General features: G+C 37.4%; 3 protein-coding genes and 2 non-coding genes across 6 annotated transcripts; 3 read left to right on the forward strand and 2 right to left on the reverse strand.

The window, feature by feature from the left end:
* Window positions 1-404: 404 nt before the first annotated feature.
* LOC113698650 (uncharacterized) lies at window positions 405-1,205 on the reverse strand. Its single transcript, XR_011817623.1, has 2 exons — window positions 748-1,205; window positions 405-630 (listed from the first exon to the last, which is right to left on the reverse strand). It is a non-coding gene; the product is annotated as an uncharacterized protein (transcript).
* Window positions 1,206-2,768: 1,563 nt separating this feature from the next.
* LOC140010468 (protease Do-like 8, chloroplastic) lies at window positions 2,769-7,824 on the forward strand. 2 transcript variants are annotated; one of them, XM_072057571.1, is made up of 13 exons: window positions 2,771-3,061; window positions 3,191-3,330; window positions 3,688-3,770; window positions 3,892-3,990; window positions 4,173-4,239; window positions 4,707-4,782; window positions 4,876-4,942; window positions 5,359-5,576; window positions 5,663-5,730; window positions 5,922-6,001; window positions 6,514-6,600; window positions 6,719-6,826; window positions 7,463-7,824. In XM_072057571.1, the coding sequence occupies exons 1-13, from the start codon at window positions 2,883-2,885 to the stop codon at window positions 7,586-7,588; spliced, it is 1,398 nt and encodes a 465-aa protein (XP_071913672.1). In that variant the 5' UTR covers window positions 2,771-2,882; the 3' UTR covers window positions 7,589-7,824. The 2 variants fall into 2 exon arrangements, with proteins under 2 accessions (XP_071913673.1, XP_071913672.1); XM_072057572.1 differs by lacking the exon at window positions 6,514-6,600 and having other exon boundaries at window positions 2,769-3,061.
* A 3,976-nt stretch (window positions 7,825-11,800) lies between these two features.
* On the forward strand, window positions 11,801-14,134 carry LOC140010202 (protein FEZ-like). The gene is made up of 3 exons (XM_072056717.1): window positions 11,801-12,364; window positions 12,829-13,130; window positions 13,244-14,134. The coding sequence occupies exons 1-3, from the start codon at window positions 12,184-12,186 to the stop codon at window positions 13,994-13,996; spliced, it is 1,236 nt and encodes a 411-aa protein (XP_071912818.1). The 5' UTR covers window positions 11,801-12,183; the 3' UTR covers window positions 13,997-14,134.
* A 1,245-nt stretch (window positions 14,135-15,379) lies between these two features.
* On the forward strand, window positions 15,380-15,460 carry TRNAL-CAG (transfer RNA leucine (anticodon CAG)). The gene has a single exon. It is a non-coding gene; the product is annotated as a tRNA-Leu (tRNA).
* A 1,253-nt stretch (window positions 15,461-16,713) lies between these two features.
* Window positions 16,714-19,147, reverse strand: LOC113699425 (large ribosomal subunit protein eL34). Its single transcript, XM_027219803.2, has 4 exons — window positions 18,984-19,147; window positions 18,534-18,613; window positions 17,087-17,196; window positions 16,714-16,997 (listed from the first exon to the last, which is right to left on the reverse strand). The coding sequence occupies exons 1-4, from the start codon at window positions 19,060-19,062 to the stop codon at window positions 16,904-16,906; spliced, it is 363 nt and encodes a 120-aa protein (XP_027075604.1). The 5' UTR covers window positions 19,063-19,147; the 3' UTR covers window positions 16,714-16,903.
* Between the last annotated feature and the right edge of the window lie 1,546 nt (window positions 19,148-20,693).

Genomic DNA, 20,693 nt, shown 5'->3' on the forward strand with positions numbered 1-20,693 from the left:
TCGGAAAAAAAAAAATATAAGGGTTTTGTCCGGTTGACTTGTGTTTTAGTCCTCTATGTTATGGCCTTTAAAATTGATTCTTTATTGTTTAGATTTGACTTAATTTTCAGATATTCTTCTGACTTATTTCAATTTTAGTTCCCTTGAATGCTAATTGATCCTTAAATCCGTATTGACTTTTATTGTAGTATGCTCTGAGGCGTCCTCCTTCAAAATCAAGCATAAAAGATGGCTCCTATGTATATATCGTGGAGTCATTGGCATGCTAATCAAGAAGCCAAACTATGCAATTTCGGTACCCAGCTCTATTCTGTTATTAATCGTTAGTTCCCCACTTTTTTTTTTTTTTTTTTTTGATGGAGAGGGAGAGCAGTAGAGTGATAAGATTAATAGAGATAATAATATTTCTCTCAAATAGTATGTTTTATTGAAGGGAACAAAACCCAAAATAAGCACAACATGAGTTGATCTAGCAAATCTATGACTGGATGGTATACTCGGAACTTTCACATAACCACAGTGGTAATCAGTAAGGTCTAAACGTATGCTATGGTGATGACTCCAGCCCAAGCATCCTTCCAATTATTTATGATCCCATCGTATCTCTCGCAGTATCCATCTCAAGGAATGCTGGAAATCAAACACGGGAGACGAAAAGACAAATTCCGGTTAGCGAGAAAACGTAATAATAATTACAGTACTATTTTAGTAGTACGCAGCAAAAAAAAACACTAAGCGCAGCAGCACCTGTTGCAGTTAGTACTAGAAGAGATGGGGAAAGGCAAGGAGACACCACAGCGTCCAGGAAGGCTTGTGGCAGCATCCGGCTTGAGATTTGGGAAGTGGCCGGCGGCGGACTTGACGCACTCGCATGCAGTTCGCCTTTCTTGTTGGGTAGGGATGCTCCCCAAGTTTTTCACTCCACTGCAGCATGAACTTGATGGAGTGCCTCCTTGGGTGAGATACGGCACGCAAGGCTCAAGTTCATGGGTAACTTGTTGACAGGTGATTGCTTCACCTGGCCTTGCCACCAAGACCAGCACCAGAACAAGACTTACCACTGCAACCACCTTCATCATGTTTTCGCCGGATCAACTAGTAGTATACGATTTGCGCGGAATATACTCGAGTGAGTGGGGTTACTAACAAACACTGCTCGCTTCTTGCTAGGAATTGAGAATGTTGCAGGCTATTTATAGTAGTATATTAACCTGCTGGGATGCATGCATGGCTTAGCAGTATTCCTGAAATAGGAATCCAATTCTGCGATTTCACATGTGTCGGCGCGGCTGGAAGCGGTCATGACATGAGAAAAGTGGCCCGTCACTACACCTTGACCTTGCATGCAATTAAATGGGATATAAGACTGGTGAGGTGACAGTTGTTGGGAAAGAAAAGGAGAGATAGAAGTGAGTTTAAATCGCTTTTCCCTTGTGTTAAGAGTTTGGCTCGCATGTCATCTATCTACGAAGTCATCTGTCTACCCGGGAGGCCAGGCACCCACACCACTGTCTTCTTCGATAGGTAGACAAGGATGATGACCGTAAGGGCACGTGAAGGTATCGATCATATAGGTACTACATGGCAAGGACAAGGGCAGGATAGTCGTCAGGAGCACTGAGGAGTCAATGCTTGAACATGACCGATCGACAATGGTGGAGTTCATCTTTTTGTGATCTACTGATGTTATGCTGCCGCTGAGAGTTATGAAATAATTTTTTGTTCAGCTTCTTTCATTGCAAATTGATACAGCAACACAACAACGATCAGCTCAAGGGGGCGAGCCATAAATGAAGGGTCATTTTTTCTAAATCACCCGTACTTTTAAATCTGCAGCAACAGCCTAACTAGAAAAAATACAATTTATTTAGTTTTATCAGAAGATGACCCAAAATTTTGCCATCACAGAGAGAGAGAGAGAGTTGGTAATGCAACGCAACATTCATTCTTCTTAATCCTATTCCAAAGCAGAAGTAGTCCAGTAATTCTGGAACTGTTTTTGTATTGAGAATGATAAAAGTTGAGCAGTCGTTGTTCGTCTATTAACACTGTTGTTTTGTATAACATTAAATTCTCAAATCCATGTCTTAAAATTGCTTCTCTGTACCTGCTGCGAATTACATATTTGAGTTTGAATGTACGAGACTTTTGCCAAATTAAGGGTGTGTTTGATAAAACTGAAGTCTAAAATCTGAAATCTGAATTCATTAAATTATTGAATTGTTAAGTATTAAATTCAATACATTTTAGTGTATATTACATTTAGTGATAAATGATCACTTAATTTTGGGAATAAGTTTTGCTTAAAAAATTTAGTGCTACTTTGTTAATTCAGATACTCAATTTTTAGTTATTAGACGATCTAAATAAATATATTAAGATGTGAATCTATTAAATTTCAATGATGAATTTAATTATCAAACAGGTTAAGTGGCTGCACACGATTCATTGGATACATCGAAGACATCTACGATTGAGGCTGTGCCACGATAGAACCATGGGCTATCATTGGGCTATGGCAGCCAATGTCCACTGAAAGCTTATAGTCGGCTTGTCTCAGCCCATTTAATCAGTTGCCCTTCCAATTTGGGCTATGGAGGTTGTGATATCGCAGAGTTTCATTTCGTCCGGTAAGCCCAAACCGAGCATTCCGCATCTTTTCGGGTCGGGTCCAAAGTAAAATAATAATTGAAAAATAATAAGGAAAGTAAGGATGAATAAAGGAAGGGAGGAGTGATACTAGCGGTAGAAAGAAAACTCTACTTTCTGCTAAGACTATCTTGAACTGCTGCCGGTGCTCTGTTCCACTGGGCTCTGCGACTCAGAAAGCCTTACTCCCGATTGGTGGGGTGGGGGGGGGGTGAATTGAACCAATTTAGAAAATGCAGATAGTAACATTAACAGCAGCCAATCAACCCGCAGCACCTCCAAAAACTTCATTTTTGGGCCGCCGAGAGCTCTGCTTCGACGGCATTTCATCCATTTGCTGCTCTGACCAACCCTCCTCAGATGACGCCGCTATGGCTTCTGCCTCTTCTGACCCTCAAACTCCAAATTCTCCGTAAGCATCATTTCGGGAAGACACTTCAGCTTATATTTTTTTTTTGGGGGGAGGGGGGTAGGTGTTGTTAGTGGTCATTATTTGACTCGTGTGTGATTTCTTGCTTCTCTGTTTTTGTGCTTTGTGCAGGGCTGTTAAAACTGAACACGGCCAGTGCAAAGATTTGAGTGGGCGCCTTGTGGGGAAAATCTTCCCCGTCACAACACGCCGGACTTTGTTTGCTAGTCTATCCATGTATTTGGGTTATCATCCTTCAAGGTACTTCTCAGGTTCGCACATTTCAGCTTTCTTAATTGGTTTACTACAAATATCAAGTTTTCACCATCTTTTTTTTCTAAATCAATATGAATATATCCAAGTTCATGTCAATGATCAGCATTTCTCATTTGTCATCTTGATGCCTTGATATGCAACATAATATGGGTTGGGCTCTTTCAAGTTACAATAAATAGCATTCCTACAGTACCATGGGATAGAGATTTATTGGTTGAGTTGTGTAGAGATGTACAATCTTGGAGGACACCATTTGCATTGTCATCAAAAACAAAATGAAGTCTTTCTGGGCATTTATTTGTAAAACTTTACGTTGACTTCTGATCCTGTTTGGATGTTGGTTTGTTATGAAGCATATGCATTGGGGGATCCATCAGTGACAGTTGAACAAGTGACACCACCTGTTTTTCCTTCTGGGCCACTTTTTCCTTCCGAGGTCTATTTCAGTTTGTGTTAACTTTTCTCTGTGCCAATTCCTTGGGGAATTCTTGAAATTTATTCTTTGTAGATTGGATATTCTCATGACAGGTGGTGAAATTGATATTTGTACTTGGCAGGAAAGAATTGTGCAACTCTTTGAGAAGAATACTTATTCAGTGGTCAACATCTTTGACGTAACTCTTCGTCCTCAACTTAATTTGTCTGGTGTGGTTGAGGTATTCCTCTTGATTCTCTTAGAATTCTTTCTCTCTTCTTCTTCTTTTTGTTTTTTTTTTTTTTTAATTCTCTCTAAGTGACGCAACATCCATAAACCGTGCAATTTCCTTCATTCTTCATTTTATATTCTTTTGTTAACTTACTAATAGCTGAACCCTATAGCACTGCTTTTTAATGCCAGGTCCCTGAGGGAAATGGTTCTGGAGTTGTTTGGGATGGACTGGGGCACATTGTCACTAACTATCATGGTAAGTGCTTGTGATGGTCTCTGTCTCTGTTTGTTTGAGAGGTGGTTGGTTGTGCCTGCCATGTGTGTCTCCATGTTTTTGTATGGTGAGCCAATTGATCCTTTGCCATGTTGCCTGTTTGGAAAAGATCTTTTTCCTAAATCACCTTTTTCCTAGGTATGATTGTGCATGCACTTTTTTGCTGGAAGGCATTGCATATCATCTGTCTTTTTGTAGGTGTCTCTTGTAATTAAAGTTGCTTTACCAGGTTACTCTTCATAGTTGCAGTTTATCCCTGCAAAACAACTAAGTTTACGAGAGATGCCATGAAAGTGATAATAACTCCTGCATTGTGGATCAGTGCGTAGGCTATTATTCATCTGTGTTCATCATACATAATTAATACGGGAAAAGTGTTGCTGTTGAACAATTTCTTTTGGATTCTTAGTGGAGGATGGAAATCCAAGTAACTTGCCCTTTCTTGGCAGTGATTGGCAATTCTCTTTCAAGAAACCCAAGCCGAGGACAAGTTGTTGCACGAGTCAATATTCTTGCTTCAGAAGGGTAAGCAAAACAGTTTAGATATTATTGTCAAGTGGATTGCATTTTTACTTAACTTCATCCTGTTTCTCTAATGTTTCCTTTTCTTTTCAAAAGAGTGCAAAAGAACTTTGAGGGCAGGCTGATTGGTGCAGACCGAGCAAAGGATCTTGCTGTATTAAAGGTAAAATCCTTCTAAAAAATTTGACATATAGAATACGATGGCACGGGTAATGCTCAATGTACAAAGATATTTTTAGATAGACCTGCTGCCTATTAGAAGTAATTAACTCCCACTTCACAGTACTTTAACAACCAGGAGAGCTTTCTTGTCCATTTCTGTGAGTGCCAGTGACTGATTTGTCTCTTTATCAGTCTACTGCAGAAAAATATCTGATACTCTCCAGTTTTAATGTCTGATTGAGTTCCATTAGTTAATCTTAATCTTCAGAAAATTAGAAAATTGTGTCTGGTAATTTGCGATGTCTGTAGCCTCTAAATTATCATCTAGATTAGTTAAAAACCTACATATCTTGATTTGCTTATGTTTTTCCACAAATCTCAAGTTCTGTTTAACTCTTTACACTTTCATATAATTAGGTGGAAGCATCTGCAGATCTGTTGAGGCCAATCAAGGTGGGGCCTTCGTCTTCTTTAAAAGTTGGCCAACAGTGTTTAGCCATTGGAAATCCATTTGGTTTTGATCATACACTTACAGTTGGGGTCATCAGTGGTCTAAATCGAGATATATTTAGTCAAACTGGAGTTACTATTGGTGATGGAATCCAGACTGATGCTGCCATCAATCCTGGAAACAGGTCCTAGTTATCAGTTCATTCAATATGCTAATACTAAATAAGTGAACTGGCATTGAGTCTAGAGTTGTTGTTTTTCATTGTTGCAGTGGAGGTCCTCTGTTGGATTCAAAAGGAAGATTAATTGGGATTAACACGGCAATATTTACTCAGACAGGCATATTTCTCCTTAGCAGTTTGAATTCTGCATTTAGTTATTTGTTTATTTATTTGGTTGATCGAGGGGAACAATACTTTTTATTGTTGCCTCCTTGAATGACTTGGAAAAAGCTGAAAACAATATTGTGTCTTCAGTGCAATTTGAAATGACTTGTCAAACGTATCAACGTTCAACTTGTTTATGGACAGGGACATCTGCTGGTGTTGGGTTTGCAATCCCAGCATCTACTGTGTCGAAGATAGTGCCTCAGCTTATTCAACGTGGCAAAGTATACATTATTGTTCTTCCACTTTATGCTTTATACTGCAATCTACTTCATGAGAATCTAGTTTCCTTTCGTTTGTTTCATGACTCTTCTAATTGTTTGCTGGAACTCTTAAGCTCCATTGACGACGAGCCTTTGGGTACACTGTCTTCAGAAAGAAAAATAAGTGGAGAGAAAGTGAAAAGAGGTTTTAAATTTGTTTTCCTCAAGTTGCATCTGGAATGAAAGAGAAAAGAGACTGTTAAAAATTTAATCTGAAGATACTCAGTATGACAATTGGGAAGGACAAGATTTTTTTCTTCAGGACCCAACAAATTGAATTGAAAATGTGAAAATAGAAAGTTGATTCTCTTGTTCTTCGTATTTTGAATAACTCTCTCTCTCTCCTCCCCCAAGAATCATTATCAACTTCAGATTGATATCTTTATTTTAAGTGTGCATTGAGAAAAAACAATTAATAGCTGTGCAAAGAATATATAAATTCTAGTTCAACGTTTCTCTGTGGAACATGCCAGGTTGTTCGAGCTGGTTTAAATATTGAATTTGCTCCAGACCCAGTTGCAAATCAACTCAATGTTCGAAATGGAGCTCTGATTTTGCAGGTGTATCCGTGTGTGTGTGTGTGTGTTGCTGACAGCATTATGACAATGTTTTTTTTTTTTTCATTTATCGTTTGTAAAATCACTTGTATTTAGATTCATTCACCTTTTTATGCTTTAGGTACCTCAAAATAGTCTTGCAGCCAAGGCAGGTCTTGTATCCACATCGAGAGGCTTTGCTGGCAACATCATTCTTGGTGATATAATTGTGGCGGTGGACAAAAAACCTGTGAGTATCTGTTTGATTTTCTATGGCCTATTATGATTGTTGTCAGTAAACATCATTCTCTGTGATATAATTGTGGTGGTGGACAGAAAAACCTTTGAGCTCTTTCTTCAATGTTGCTCCCTACTACTAGAAATGTTGTTAGTGCAGTTAAGATAAGTGAGGCTAGAATTGAGCATTGAAAAAGCTCAATTCTATTAGAAAAATGTTGCTCCCTACTACTACTTAGTGAAATAGAAGCACAAATTCAAGGAAAGGAAGATGCTTGCATTCAAGCACGAAATCAGTGCTGTAGCAAAATATATGTAAGGTGATCCTCAACAGTAACAGTTTTCTGAGATTGCATCAAGTTTAAAATGCCAATTAAAGCTGAGATCCCCTTAAAATTCCGGTCTTTCCTTTGCACCCTTGTGATTAAACAAAAGGTTCTGGAAGTACCTAAATTTAGCTGGCTTGCTATTCTGAGTGCTACTTGTGTCAGTCTTTTTGTTGGGTTGAAATGATTGGTGAAGAGATGTGCAATTATGTTACCGACAACACACAGAGAAGTCAAAAGGACATGCTGAAAAACTTGTAAATTTCTTTTCAATTTATCCTTGGGAATTTTCTCACATGTATTCATCCATTTTCTTATTCCAGGTTAGGAGCAAGTCAGAGTTAAATAAAGTGCTGGATGATTATAATGTCGGAGATGAAGTTCTCCTGCAAATACGAAGAGGCAGTGAGACTTTGGAGTTGCCTCTAGTTCTAGAGGAGACGGCTTGATGCAAAGCTGTGACTTCCAAGTTTTCCAGTACGTAGAGATCGATATGACTTATATTTGCTCCTGTTGATTCAACCATTGATGATAAAGGATCCATAGCGGATTGGACAAAAGAAACTTGTATTTTCGTTTTTGCAAGGGGAATGGAATCCATACATGGTTGTTTAACGTAGCGACACTTGCAAGTGTAAATGAGTAATTATATATATATATATATATGTATATGTTTCTTCGGTTATCGACTTCTAGCTGGTTCATCTTTCACTTTCTTTTCTGTCAAAGAGTTGCGATATATTTGGCAGTCGTCGGTCAGGTATCTGCACTGGGAACATTTTATGGTTGGCAAGTGCTAATGTATTTTGAAAACTTCCGTTAAGACTGGCTGTAAAACTAAGCCGAGCCCATTAATCATTTATTCGAAATTCAGTTCCAAACAAAAGTCTCTCTCGAAGTTGCAAAGTTTTCCTTCGGGAAAACTAATCAACTAACTCCACTTTTGTATCGCATACAGAAGTTCGCCAATCGAACAAGTACTTTCATATGTTTCGTCAAAATCTCATCAGTACCAGTACTCATCCCGTCCCAATTGTTACGACCGTAAATTAGTCAAACGGAAAACCAAGAATCACCTATATAACAAACAGTAGTTTATCATCGGGCTCCTAAGTGCTAAGGCTTTAGATTTACTTTCTAGGCAACTTTCAATAATTTCTTTGAGACAACAGACGAAAGATGACAGGCGGTTGAAATTGATCTCAAGTATTGCGAGAAACCGCCCAGTTCTATCGCGCATATATATCATATGTATATATTTGCGGACTGCCTGGCGTAGCAACCTGAGATTGCTCGGCATTGGTCGCTCAAGTCCTAACTGAGACTGTTCACAACTACAATGATATTAAACAAAACGTTCACTCTGTTTCTGCATACTTCATCCATGAAAGAGACAGGGTTTCTTGGACTGTCAGGCGATCGTAATAATTACAGGTTTGATTTTAATTAAACAACAAAAGTTCCCAGTGTCTAGGGATCCACAGGATGGGAACTGCAAAAAATTCGTGTACCATAAACCCACAAATTCTGGGGGTCTTTACTTCTTAGCAGCAGGGCACCCTGTGGGATTAAGTTCCCACATCGCTTGGGGGGGTTTGGGGGGTTTAGTAGTTAAGTGCTGCGGAGCACTTCAAAAGTTGCCGGCTTTTGAAGTGTCTTCGCAGGATCCATTTATCGAAACACTCATACAAAAAACTGTGAGTTATGAAAGGGATAAACCCACAATAAGATGGAATGTTCCGCGAGGGATGTAAGGTTACTTTTGCAGCTTCCCATGTAGACGAATGTGAATAGGAATTATGGTACCGGGATGCTGCTGAGGTCAACGTCAATAGGTGCTTCCTACTTCTTTGTACAATTGTTTTATAATGAACTTTTTTTTTTTAATCCAAATTGGCTTAAATCTTTTTTGGCATTGACTTTAATGGGGCAAGAGATGACAAAATACCACAACAACGTTAAAATATACCACCATCCTCTGTGTGTCACTTTAACGCCTGAACAGTTCATAATAATTTTGACAAAAGAGTTTTCATCATCTATTAAAAAAACAAACAAAAAGAAAAACAATGGGGAAGATAGAAGGGTGGGCTTTTCAATTCATATCACATTCGGCCCTCACTTCAATTGGCGAGATGGTACTGCTGTGCTGTGTGGAAGCTTAGCTCATTATCAAATCAAGCAAATCCTTCGATCCATCGTAATTAGACTAAAAATCTGCGTGCTTGTAGAAGCAAATTTGAAGTCGAGATCTTCTTAATTTTCTCGAGATTATACTACTATGTTTCATTAAGGTCTCGACATGTATGTTTTGCTAATTACTACTGCTAGTTATCATACAGTATCTCGTTATCTTAGTTAATAGCATCCTTGTGAGAATTATTAGTTGCTAAGTACTATTTCTTGTAGTGGTTTTGTCTCCGAGATTCCATCATTCGGGTAATGATATCTGTGTTGACGTTAATGGGTTCCCAACTACTTTCAACCGCATGCAAGCGAATCAAGATATATATATATATATATATATATATATAGATGTGTGTGTGTGTGTGTGTTGTAGACCACCTGCATGGACATTTGTTTGCATGACAGTATGGGGTCTCGATAAAATGAGACCACCCGTACACAATAACAAAAAATATATTAGACTACTCAAGCACACAAGATTGATCATTAAGTGGGAATTTCTTTAATGCTTAATTAGCCTACCATCATTTTGTTGTCAAGCTAGGGTTCATCAGCTCCTTATTGTCGTTTTGGAATGCCTTAATCACCGAGCAAAGGATCTGAAGTTTCACGTTCAAACAGACACGGACATTAACTATATCTTTAGGAGCGTAGTTGACAACAAAACTGCTATATATCTTCATCAGGACTTGCATTTTTTTTTATCTCTGTCTTTTCTGATAAAGTAATACCAACAAATCATTTAATTATCACATGTTGCATTCATGCGTTTTACTCTTATCTTTTAGATGGGAACTAAAATTTTGAATCACCTTCTGTTATGATGGGAATGTGCGAAATCTCTAATTAAGGAAGCCATTAAAGTCACAGTCTTTCACAGAAGATAAGGTTTTTGAATGGTAAATTAACACGCAAGTTCGATATTATGGTTGCTTTTAAGAGATTATGATGAAGGTTCATAAACAGAATACTTCCGAAGAGCTTTTTATAAAAGGAGAAACCAAAGTGGTTTGCTAGTGTAACAACATGTTTCTCTGATTCAAAGCGTATGGAAGACACTGAGCAGCAGGTCTCTAGTTAAATTGGGATGCCCATTGCTTACAAATTGTTCATCTCTTATTACATATTTTTAGCACGAGTTATTGAGCCAGGAGAAGCTTTTACAGTTTTTTGTTTTTGAACTATCCCAAATTCGTAGTGGGGTATAAAATCATTGAAGAGAGGAATATCTAAGCGAGAGGTTTCGTTTTGAATCCTAGAAGAAAACTATTACTAGATAAACGCAGCTTTCGAAGAGCTAGTGATTCTGCAATATGTATAAATCTTTAAGACGTGATTTTTTTTTCACCGCAATCAGTTCAGAGTTCAGACAAGAACCAAGAATCTACATTCAAATATAAGGCTGATGCAAAGTATAAAAGTAAAGGATTAATCTGTATTCCCAGAATATTATACAAGAAAGCTACCTTGAGAATTGAAAGAATTCTAGGATACCCTGGAGGCCTCTTACAGCCAAGCCTGCGGGTAATTATTTTAATCACAGCCAACATCGTTGATGTGGTTATATGGTTCATTTTTCTTTTCACAAGGTCATATGAAATTAGGAAACCTTTCTACTTTGTCTACCATCAAAGGGTCTCTCTCACTAATACATGCATGATGGAACAGACCTAAAACGGAAAAAAAAAATTTACATTAGGGAAAATAATGGTAACCAATTCCATACTAGGTAGTGTTCGAGAAGTTTCAAGACTCTATGTTTTTGTGGTTGCAAGGATTAAAGTGTACTCAAATTCCGGACTCGTGTATATTGTTCTTGTCCGAGTCACCATTTGAGAACGATAAGAGATGCTCTCCAATCCAAGAACATTGGTGCATGGGACAATAATCAAAGACAAAACATAAAAGAAAATACTACTCACTAAAACTATCTGGTGCAGCAATCATATTCCCCCTTTGTGCACCTAAGCGTCCCTGACGAGTTACCAACAGGCTTGCAAACCCACTTAAATTACCAGCCATTTAATAGTCAAATGTTTAATAATTTCTCGACGAATCTGATCACATATCCACACTGAAGGTGACGTTTTCATATGGGGCAGAAGGGAATGAAGAAACAGAAAGTTCTGAGAAGAACGGAACAAATACCGACTGATTTTGATCCGACAATCCTGACATGATAATTTAACTGTGAGGGTTTCGCAGGAGTTTCCACAGAGGATCTGCGTAGATGATTAATAGTGATACTCAGCTATTAAGGATGTGATTAATTTTATCAGCATACGGCTATCCAAGAAACTATTCAAGCAAACAGGATATTAAAGTCCTTAAAACAAATGATGTAAGAATGTTGCTTTGTCCTTTTGTCTTGATGGGGGGCAAAAATAAAATAAAATAAAATTTATATGCAGAAGAAGCATCCAATGGAAGAGCACGTCAAGTGTGAAAGCAGATTTCCACACACATTTCATCATCTTGTAGTCTTTTTGGGATCGTAAATTTGGATTTAAACGGACCCCCCTTGTGTTCAAAAAGGGGGGAGAGCTTCTTTAAAAGTCCATCAACTTGACTTTGGGTTTTTCTCCCCTACAACCACCCAAAAAAAGGCGGCCGAAGCTTCGGAGGCAGAACCACTTCCACACAATGGCTTCGAACCAACTGTCCCATGCAAATGACTTGTATGATGCACATACTTAACTGAGACTTCTACGGCTTCTGGTTTCTGGGAGAATATTGGTTCAACTATCTTGAACACGGACCATATTAAAACTCAATCCCCAGTTCGTCCAACGTTTTTTCAGTTCTCTTTTAAGTTTTCCGTTTAGGTGACGAGATCAAGGAAAGCAGAAACAGAAGCATGGACGACAAGGGCGATGGAGATAAGATCGATGATGTTATGTTGCCTGGTTTTCGATTTCATCCCACGGATGAGGAGCTTGTTGGATTCTATCTGAAGCGAAAGATTCAGCAGAGATCACTTCCCATTGAACTGATTAAGCAAGTGGATATCTACAAATATGATCCATGGGATCTTCCAAGTAAGATGAACTCTCTGGCTATCACGGTTCCTTCAAAGTCCAATTAATCTTCTCCTTGTTTCTATCACCTTGAATTCTTTAATGAACATGGAAAATAACTCCTTTGTCCTCGTTCGTCTTATTCAATTCCACACTTGAAAGTGATATTCTTTTCGTTCCTTTCATGTTATTATATCCTATTTGTTGCAATCATGAATAAGGTCTTGCAGTTACAATCCACAGCTGCAAATCCCTATTCTTATCAACCTGCCATCCAGTTCTCTGAGAGCAAACTTCTCCGAGTCACTACTACGTGTCACAGAAAATGATATTTTTGCTCACAAATCCTCTCGCATTTTTCATCTCACAGAAATATTACAAATATGTCGATCGCTACAACCCAACTTCCATTTTCAAAAGCTAATATGATGTGTATTGCAATGAGTTACCCATTAAACTACTTTTCCTTCTCAATTTTGCAACAGAGCTGGCAACAAGTGGGGAGAAGGAGTGGTACTTCTACTGCCCAAGAGATCGGAAATATAGGAATAGTGCTCGGCCTAACCGTGTCACAGGAGCTGGATTTTGGAAAGCCACAGGAACTGATAGGCCAATATACTCTTCGGATGGCACCAAATGCATCGGCTTGAAAAAGTCCCTAGTCTTCTACAGGGGCAGAGCTGCCAAAGGAATAAAAACTGACTGGATGATGCATGAGTTTCGACTACCTACTACTTCGGAATCAGCACCGCCCAAGAAGCTCACAGACAAGAACCTTTCTCTGCATGTAAGCTCACTTCAATTTTCATGTTCCAACTTGTCCTTCAAAACCCACATAGAGTCATAGTTGCTGTGCAAGTGATAGTCCGCTAAATTCGCACTTTCTCCTTGAATCTGCAGGACTCATGGGCCATTTGCAGGATATTCAAGAAAACTAGCTCGCTCGCTCATAGAGCTCTTTCTCACACCTGGATTGCCCCAGTATGTGAAACATCCCCAGACATCTTCCCACAAGGTGCACAATATGCTCAGTATGGTTCAGAGAATTTATCTTGTACTACAGAAAGTGGATCAACCATGCAGCTCTACACTAACAATGACTTACAATCGGCTTCTACCGCCACATTCTCTGCCCTAAACATCCCTTCGTGCAAACCCCTAAATGGACTGCTTTCTAAACCATCTTTTTTGGCTGGTCCAAATGGGGATATCCCCTGTAACTTTATGTTTCCACCTTCGGAAATATCAGGACCACCAAACAAGTGTTCGCTTGATGTTCCTTCAATGCTTTTCAACCTTTCCCCTACATTCCTGGGGGATGCCAATAAGACCTCAGAAAGCATCGAATTTGAAGGATCTCTGCACCATTTCAACAGCTTTTCAATGAACCCATCACCAGATATGCAAGAAGGTATAAGCATTGAAAACGATGAAGGAGGGCTCAGAAAAGATCCAAGGGACGGTGATGCAAGTAATCAATGGGAAAACATGAGAGCAATTGGTTTCCCTTTCAGTTTGCCTTCAACTCTACCTGATGTATGGAAGCCTAATCTGCCATGGGACTCTCCAAACTGTCCTAGTGAAATATCCACGCAAACAAGTGTTGAACATAATCCTGCCATCTTGATAAAGAGAAACTATTTTACCTTATAATGTATTAATCCAATCCCCTACCATAGAAAATTTTTCCTTTTCCCTTTCTTGTAATTATATCTGTATTCCAAACTACTGTACAGGCTTCAGCTATCTCCTCTGTCTATAAATTTGAAAAGACACGACCTTTATGCTATAGCTTCATTAGCTTTATTTTTAGTTTACAATTAAATTTAGTACGGGTCCATTTTGTTGTGCTCTTATACTGTCATTGATGCAAACTGTAGAAAGTAAGCAAATTACTGAACCTTGTAACCGCGACTCTCATCTCAATCACTTCCATCGATAATTACTCGATGATTACGCCTGTTTCTAAACAAATCAAGAAATATGATGGCCGTTAGCATTCTGCACAAGGGGTCGTCAAGGTCTCGAAACTAGTTTAAGAAGAACGTTTAAAAAGGTTAACGGTGAATGAGGTATCAAACACATAATACAGCAACGTATCTTAAGTTAAGAGTATATCTACGTGAGAGTTACATCTCTATTACACACTCAAGTTAGAGTATATCTTGTATTATAAAAAAGTATAACTTAGATCAATATTAGGTATAACTTATATATCATTACCAAATATTGGTTTATCAATACCCAATGAAAAGATGTACTAATTGTTGCAAGATTTAAACCAATAAAAAAGCGCAATGGAGTGTGTCACATTTATGTGTTACAGAGAATCCAGAGCTGTTTGTTTATTAGCTTTTATCTGCTTAGGCTTGACCCGAATTTGCCGTAAGCAACCAACTTTCACACAAAAATATTTTCCGAAAAAACAATAACAGCAGTGTATTCTTGTTTCTTTATAATTGCTTGTACAGGAGTGTTATAGGAGTATCATTTAGTTCTAATTGTGTCGTCACCGAGTTGATGTCAACTATGACCAAATGATCCTCTTTTCATTTTGGCTGATCACTTCGACAAATTAAAGAGTTAGACAGTAGGAAAAGTGCAAAACTCACGAGGTTTGTATAAAATATATATATATATATATATATATATATATATATTTCAATCACCAGGGGCGAAGAATATCTCAATGCAATCCAATACGTAAGACTAAATTCAACACTACTCGGACCAGGTTAATTCTTCGTCTTATGATTATGGGCTAGTTATCAATTAAGACAGTTTCCGGTTAATCACCAACGCTATGTTGAGTGTATTTTGCAAGTCCAGCACTTCTCAGAAATTCAAGATGGGCGAGTTGGTCTCAGAGCCGGGATTTGGCCTTTTTCCACGGGTAGAAAGTGTTGAAAGGTCAAACCCCCCTATTGTGGGTCTAACTCTAAACAGGTGGCTCACCATAATAAAGCCAAATCCACCCGTTGTATCTAAACAGACGGTCGAAGACATTTTTGTATTGTCGCACACCAACTGCCACAAGTCAAGATGGCCGAGTTGGTCTAAGGCGCCAGTTTCAGGTACTGGTCCGAAAGGGCATGGGTTCGAATCCCATTCTTGACACAGAATTTACTTTTGGTTCAAAATCTTGACATATAATCCACTTTTGGGTTTAATAACATCTACTATTAATCCGCAGACACCATTAGCGGACTCAAAGCCCCTAGCATTTGAGTAGGCCTGTCAATCCGCCCATATAAGCCAAACTTTCACAAGTTCAAGCTTATTTCATTTAATTTGTAATATTTTCGGATTTCGGACCATGTGTTTCGAATTAATAAATGTGAAAATCATATTCAATTCACAAAATATTCTGATTTTGAGCCTTATTTGGGTTTAATTTAAACTCACTTTTACTCCTCAATTTTCTTAATATAATTATTAAGTTGTGAAATTAATTTAAAATTCGCAGAACTACAACATTAAAATTAAATATGAACGAGTAATAGTTCTTAAAAAGTACATAAATCAAAAAATTCTAATTCGTTCAAAATACATGAAAAATAGTAATAAAACATGCGGTCATAAGTTAATACATCTTCAAAAGTTGGAACATCTTCATAACCTTGTAATTAAAATCCAAACATGCTTGATGATTTGTATTTCTAGAGCAAAAAGAAATCAACCAATATTATGCCAACATAAAAATTTACTCAACCAATAAGAAAAGTTAAGAGTTTCAATTAAGCATTACCAATATTGACTCAAGAAAGTTAGTAGATGAGTTTTCAGATGTGTTTTTATGTTTTGTAATTTATATATATTTAGTATTTAGTAATAATATATTTGAATATATAATTATATATAATATCAAAATATAAATATTATATATACATATATCATTATATATAGGTAATTAAAGGATCGATCCTATATCAAATTTGAATCTAATGAGGTCCAAACTCAACTCATATTTATTTCAAACTAATTTTTTAAGTTCAAACTCATTTCAAACTAATTTTTTAAGTTCAAACTCAGACTGACTTGCTGAAATATTGGCTCATCAAACTTTTTCTCAAACCAAACAAGCCAAACTCAAGTTGGCCTAGCCTCATTGACAGCCTTACATTTGAGCCTTATTTAGCAGCTAAATCACGTGAAATGTATTCAATTGAAATGGCGAGTCAGAAAGAATACTAGATGGGATTATGTCGATTGTTCTATTTACATACGTTCGGACAAGCGGGAGCCCAAAATTGAGTGTGTTCCTAGGAGTCGGAATAATTTGTGATCACCAGAATGGTTCCCCCAGAACTCAAGCATCTTCTAGCGAGACTTAGTTTACGCAAAACAAACTTTGGAGACAATCAGACAAATAGACACCACAAGATTCTTGAATAAATTGTACTTCAGAAGCATCAAACAAAAGTTGAAGAAGCATTTGTTCAAACTATACCATTACCGATCATTGAACATTTCTTCATCGTCATCACAAAAGATAAAACTTTGAAACATATCATAAATTTTTCTTAAACAAAACAACTGCAGCTAAATAGTTGTTCCATTTCAACTCTTCGAAGCTAGCTTTTCTTTTGCCTTTTGAATTTTCAGAACCTTTTTCACAATCTTTTGCTCTTCAACCAAGAAAGCACGGATAATCCTACAAGGAGGAGAGGGGTGAATCAGATTAGTTACTTGTACAACCATTCTGAAGAAATAGGAGTATATAATTACATGTCCATAACAGACCTCTCCCTGACAGCACTTCCAGACAATACGCCACCATAAGCACGATTAACTGTCCTACGGTTCCTGGACAATCTGGACCTCTTGTATTCAGCAGGTCTTAAGTGAGGAATCTACAAGAGTACAGCGAAATAGATACAATTAACCAACCACAGTCTGACATTATCAATGACATTGTTTCACAAGAGAAATATGAAAAATGCCCTAGATTCTTTGCATGATTACACTACAACCAGGAGCAACGCGGTAACATGAAACACACAAACAACGAATGTCAAAAGCTATCTAATACAGAGTAATCAAATATAACTGGATTTGCATCATACCATGGAGAGTCTTAGAATGTCAATTGCAGTAGTTCTTCACGGATTGTTCAGATAAAATGAAAGCTAAATTCCATGTCTTATTGAATCTTCAGTTGTAGGATAATAAGCTCAATAATATCCAATTTTTCACACATTTTATACACTACGAAAAATCGTTAAACTCAACAACATGAGATCAAACTGATACAGCATGCATGATACCAGATTCATTTTAAGCTTTTATCACTCTTCCTAAATGCAAGCATGCGAAAGTAAAAATGATTTAAATAACCCAATCAGTAGAATGTCTAACAACAGTAAATACCACTTTAAAATACATTAGAACAATACCCAACACATCAAAAACTGAACCTAGAAATTAGAACAGATACGTCAATAAAGACAACAAATATATTTTCAGCAATAGGTCTTGACAAATATAATGCAGAAGTAATAAATGGATATAACTCAATTTTGCATCTGGAAATTACCATTTCAGCACAGCCTATTTAAATTTATGAAGGACTTAGTCTTGTATTGAGATTTGTATATGTCTTGGTTTTGTCCAAACCAAACGAGGTTTACAAGTAGCGCACTAGCTATAATTATCTTCAACTTCTTGAGGATGTTTTCAACTACAAGGCTCGTATTGATCCGCCTTAAGAGTGATTTGTGGTAAATAATCTTTCTGCAACTTAAGGAGTGATTTTAATTTTTTTTTATGCAAAGTAACTCTATCACAACTGTGGCTCAACCAATTAAAGGTTCACAAAACAAATATATTAAGAGCTGGAGAAACATAAGGCCCAATCACAATTTAGTACCATTCAGGTTAACCATACTGATTCACAAATCCGCAACCCCCTTCAAAAAAAAAAAAAAGATATCTGTGCAATAAACCTTTCATTAGCTTGAAATAATCATCTCTCATAACATGAGATTACTTCCAACACTTTCTTAGCCAGACGGTCAATGTCAAACCCCCCGCCCAACTAACAAAATCAGATTTATACACGTCCGCAAAAGATAAGAGGTGTGCAAAGGCACATTATGGGACCAGAAGCATAACTGTGACCGACCACGTTTTAACCCACGCAAACAGAAAAACATGGAAATCAAAGGAAGAAGGGAAGAGAATGGCGTACCCCTTGGATTCTTTTCCCAGTAACTGGACATTTAGGACCACTGGCTCTCTTCTTGGTGCTCTGATACACAAGCCTCCCCCCTAATTTCCCATTCATATACAACTCACATTAGCTGACACACTCCATTATTAACAAAATCAAGAAATTATAAGTTGCCACATATTGCACTCAACAAAAACAAATAACTTCGGATCTAAATAACCCCAATCTACGTCAAAAGCTAAAGACACTCCCCAATCTAGTTCTGCAAATCAGTAGGGACGCAGGCAAAACCAAGCGTATCACTCTATCAGTATCACCAATTCTATACCTAATTCAGTAGGTTAACGGCTAGCATACCAAAATTAAATGAAAAATAAAGACAACCGATAACCCCAAACAACGAACGAAATGCTATTAAGAATTGAAGCAAGGGTTTTGGACCAGGAAGAGACATGAGAGAATCACTACCAGGGGTTTTGACGACCCTGTGTTGGTTGGATTTGGTGGCATAACTATGCCGTTTTCGATACGTAAGCCTCTGCGCCATCTCCTTCAATCCACCAGCTCCACCTCTCTCTGTCTTCCTCTCCCGGAGTGTAAGTAGAACAATGAATGAGAAAACGAAAAGAGACTTCAGAAATGCAAGATATGGTATTTATATGGACTTTCTCCCACCGCAAAACCCTACATCCAACGGCTGTACGGAAGCCACGCTCTCAATGACTCACTAATTCGGGTCTAATTCACTTTACGCCCCTATAAACTCATATATTCAACAATTTAGACCTTCTGTTCTGAGTATTTTAAATGAACCCAAACCCAACTCCAGGATTGGAGGCATTGCAGTTGCGGTTGCACTTGCAATTACCGAGGGAGGTTTTTGGCTGCTCAATTTGGGTCATTTGCAGTTGATCTTGCATTTTTTTGTATAAAAATTTTTTAGGTTTTCGTAAGAATATTGAGTGCGTTCAGATAATGGAATATTTGAGAAAATTTTTTATAAAAAAATATTGTAACGCTTTTTTGACGTAATACATGTGAAATAAAAAGATAGTTAAAAAATATGTTAATGATACAAGTAAATTAATTTTTTTTAATAAACCACTGTTCTTTTTTTTTTTTACATTTTTCAATTACCAATTTACCTCACATGCGTTACATATTATAAAAAAAACTCTCTAAAAACTCTGCATGTTATAGTAATTTTTCTCTAAAAACTCTCCAAAAAGTACAATACAAGTAGGCTCTTAAATTTTGAAAACAAAATATGTTTGAATTTCGCAGCTACCATTTTAGATTAGAGTCACAATCGTTTAAACCTATTTAAATTGTAAAATTGTTTTTAATAAGGAGAAATTATACCAATTGTCTAATGTTAAAATTTTGTCCTTCATAGTCAAAATAAGCGAGATGTTAGTCTCTAGCAAATAAACAATTATCAGTTTTGATCCCTACTCCTCGTTCTAGTCGAATTTTAGCAAGAATATGTCACGGACATATTACGTGGTCAATTTCTAAAGAGAATTCCTCTTTTCTCCCTCCCAACCCTTTCTGCCACTAACAAATGTCACGAAATTTGTGTTTCCAATTGCCTGGATTGAAGAACCATCAGCCTTAGGTGCTGATGGCCACAATTGTGATTCTTTAAAAAAATTCAGATAGGTGTGTGGTGCATCACACGCGTCTCGTTCGATGGTGATTCTGTCTCAAAAAAATTGTTTGGATTGAAGAGATCAAAAGGAAATACAAAGAACTAGCATTTGCTAGCCAATCCAAATTTCCAGGTAGACATCTCGATTTAGTTGGTAACGGTGTTAAGACCGAGCAAGCTAGGTTGAATTTTCGACTCTTGATTTGATTGGGAAAAAATGAATTAAACCAAATTTGTTAACATTTTTGGTTTTTCTTCCCGGCTTTTAGTCGTCCTAAAAGATGTATAGATAGAGAAGAAGGGTACGGTCTCAATATTTGTGTTGTTCAATATATATATATATATATATATTTGGAGGGAGGTGGGGATCGGGGATGGAGTTTCAGGTAACATTTCTGATGCTGAATTTTACAATATTGCGGCTTGTATAACAATATTACGCACAGTATAGATGACTAGCATGTGGATTCGAATGATTTGTTGACACAAAAGCACTTAAAATCATATAAAATTCTTTTTGACATGAT

The sequence above is a fragment of the Coffea arabica genome, chromosome 7c, assembly GCF_036785885.1.
Source record: "Coffea arabica cultivar ET-39 chromosome 7c, Coffea Arabica ET-39 HiFi, whole genome shotgun sequence".
NCBI lineage: Eukaryota > Viridiplantae > Streptophyta > Magnoliopsida > Gentianales > Rubiaceae > Coffea > Coffea arabica.

What these genes read in the sequence shown, in the direction of transcription:
- LOC113699425 (XM_027219803.2), bottom strand. Translation starts at nt 19,062, where the DNA reads ATGGCGCAGAGGCTTACGTATCGAAAACGGCATAGTTATGCCACCAAA. An exon ending in CAGGGTCGTCAAAACCCCTG is followed by an intron (nt 18,614 to 18,983) that starts GTAGTGATTCTC and finishes ATGGGAAATTAG; the next exon opens with GGGGGAGGCTTGTGTATCAG. An exon ending in CTGGGAAAAGAATCCAAGGG is followed by an intron (nt 17,197 to 18,533) that starts GTACGCCATTCT and finishes GTACTCTTGTAG; the next exon opens with ATTCCTCACTTAAGACCTGC.
- LOC140010468 (XM_072057571.1), top strand. Translation starts at nt 2,883, where the DNA reads ATGCAGATAGTAACATTAACAGCAGCCAATCAACCCGCAGCACCTCCA. An exon ending in ATTTGTCTGGTGTGGTTGAG is followed by an intron (nt 3,991 to 4,172) that starts GTATTCCTCTTG and finishes TTTTAATGCCAG; the next exon opens with GTCCCTGAGGGAAATGGTTC. An exon ending in AGGATCTTGCTGTATTAAAG is followed by an intron (nt 4,943 to 5,358) that starts GTAAAATCCTTC and finishes TCATATAATTAG; the next exon opens with GTGGAAGCATCTGCAGATCT.
- LOC140010202 (XM_072056717.1), top strand. Translation starts at nt 12,184, where the DNA reads ATGGACGACAAGGGCGATGGAGATAAGATCGATGATGTTATGTTGCCT. An exon ending in TGATCCATGGGATCTTCCAA is followed by an intron (nt 12,365 to 12,828) that starts GTAAGATGAACT and finishes ATTTTGCAACAG; the next exon opens with AGCTGGCAACAAGTGGGGAG. An exon ending in ACAAGAACCTTTCTCTGCAT is followed by an intron (nt 13,131 to 13,243) that starts GTAAGCTCACTT and finishes TTGAATCTGCAG; the next exon opens with GACTCATGGGCCATTTGCAG.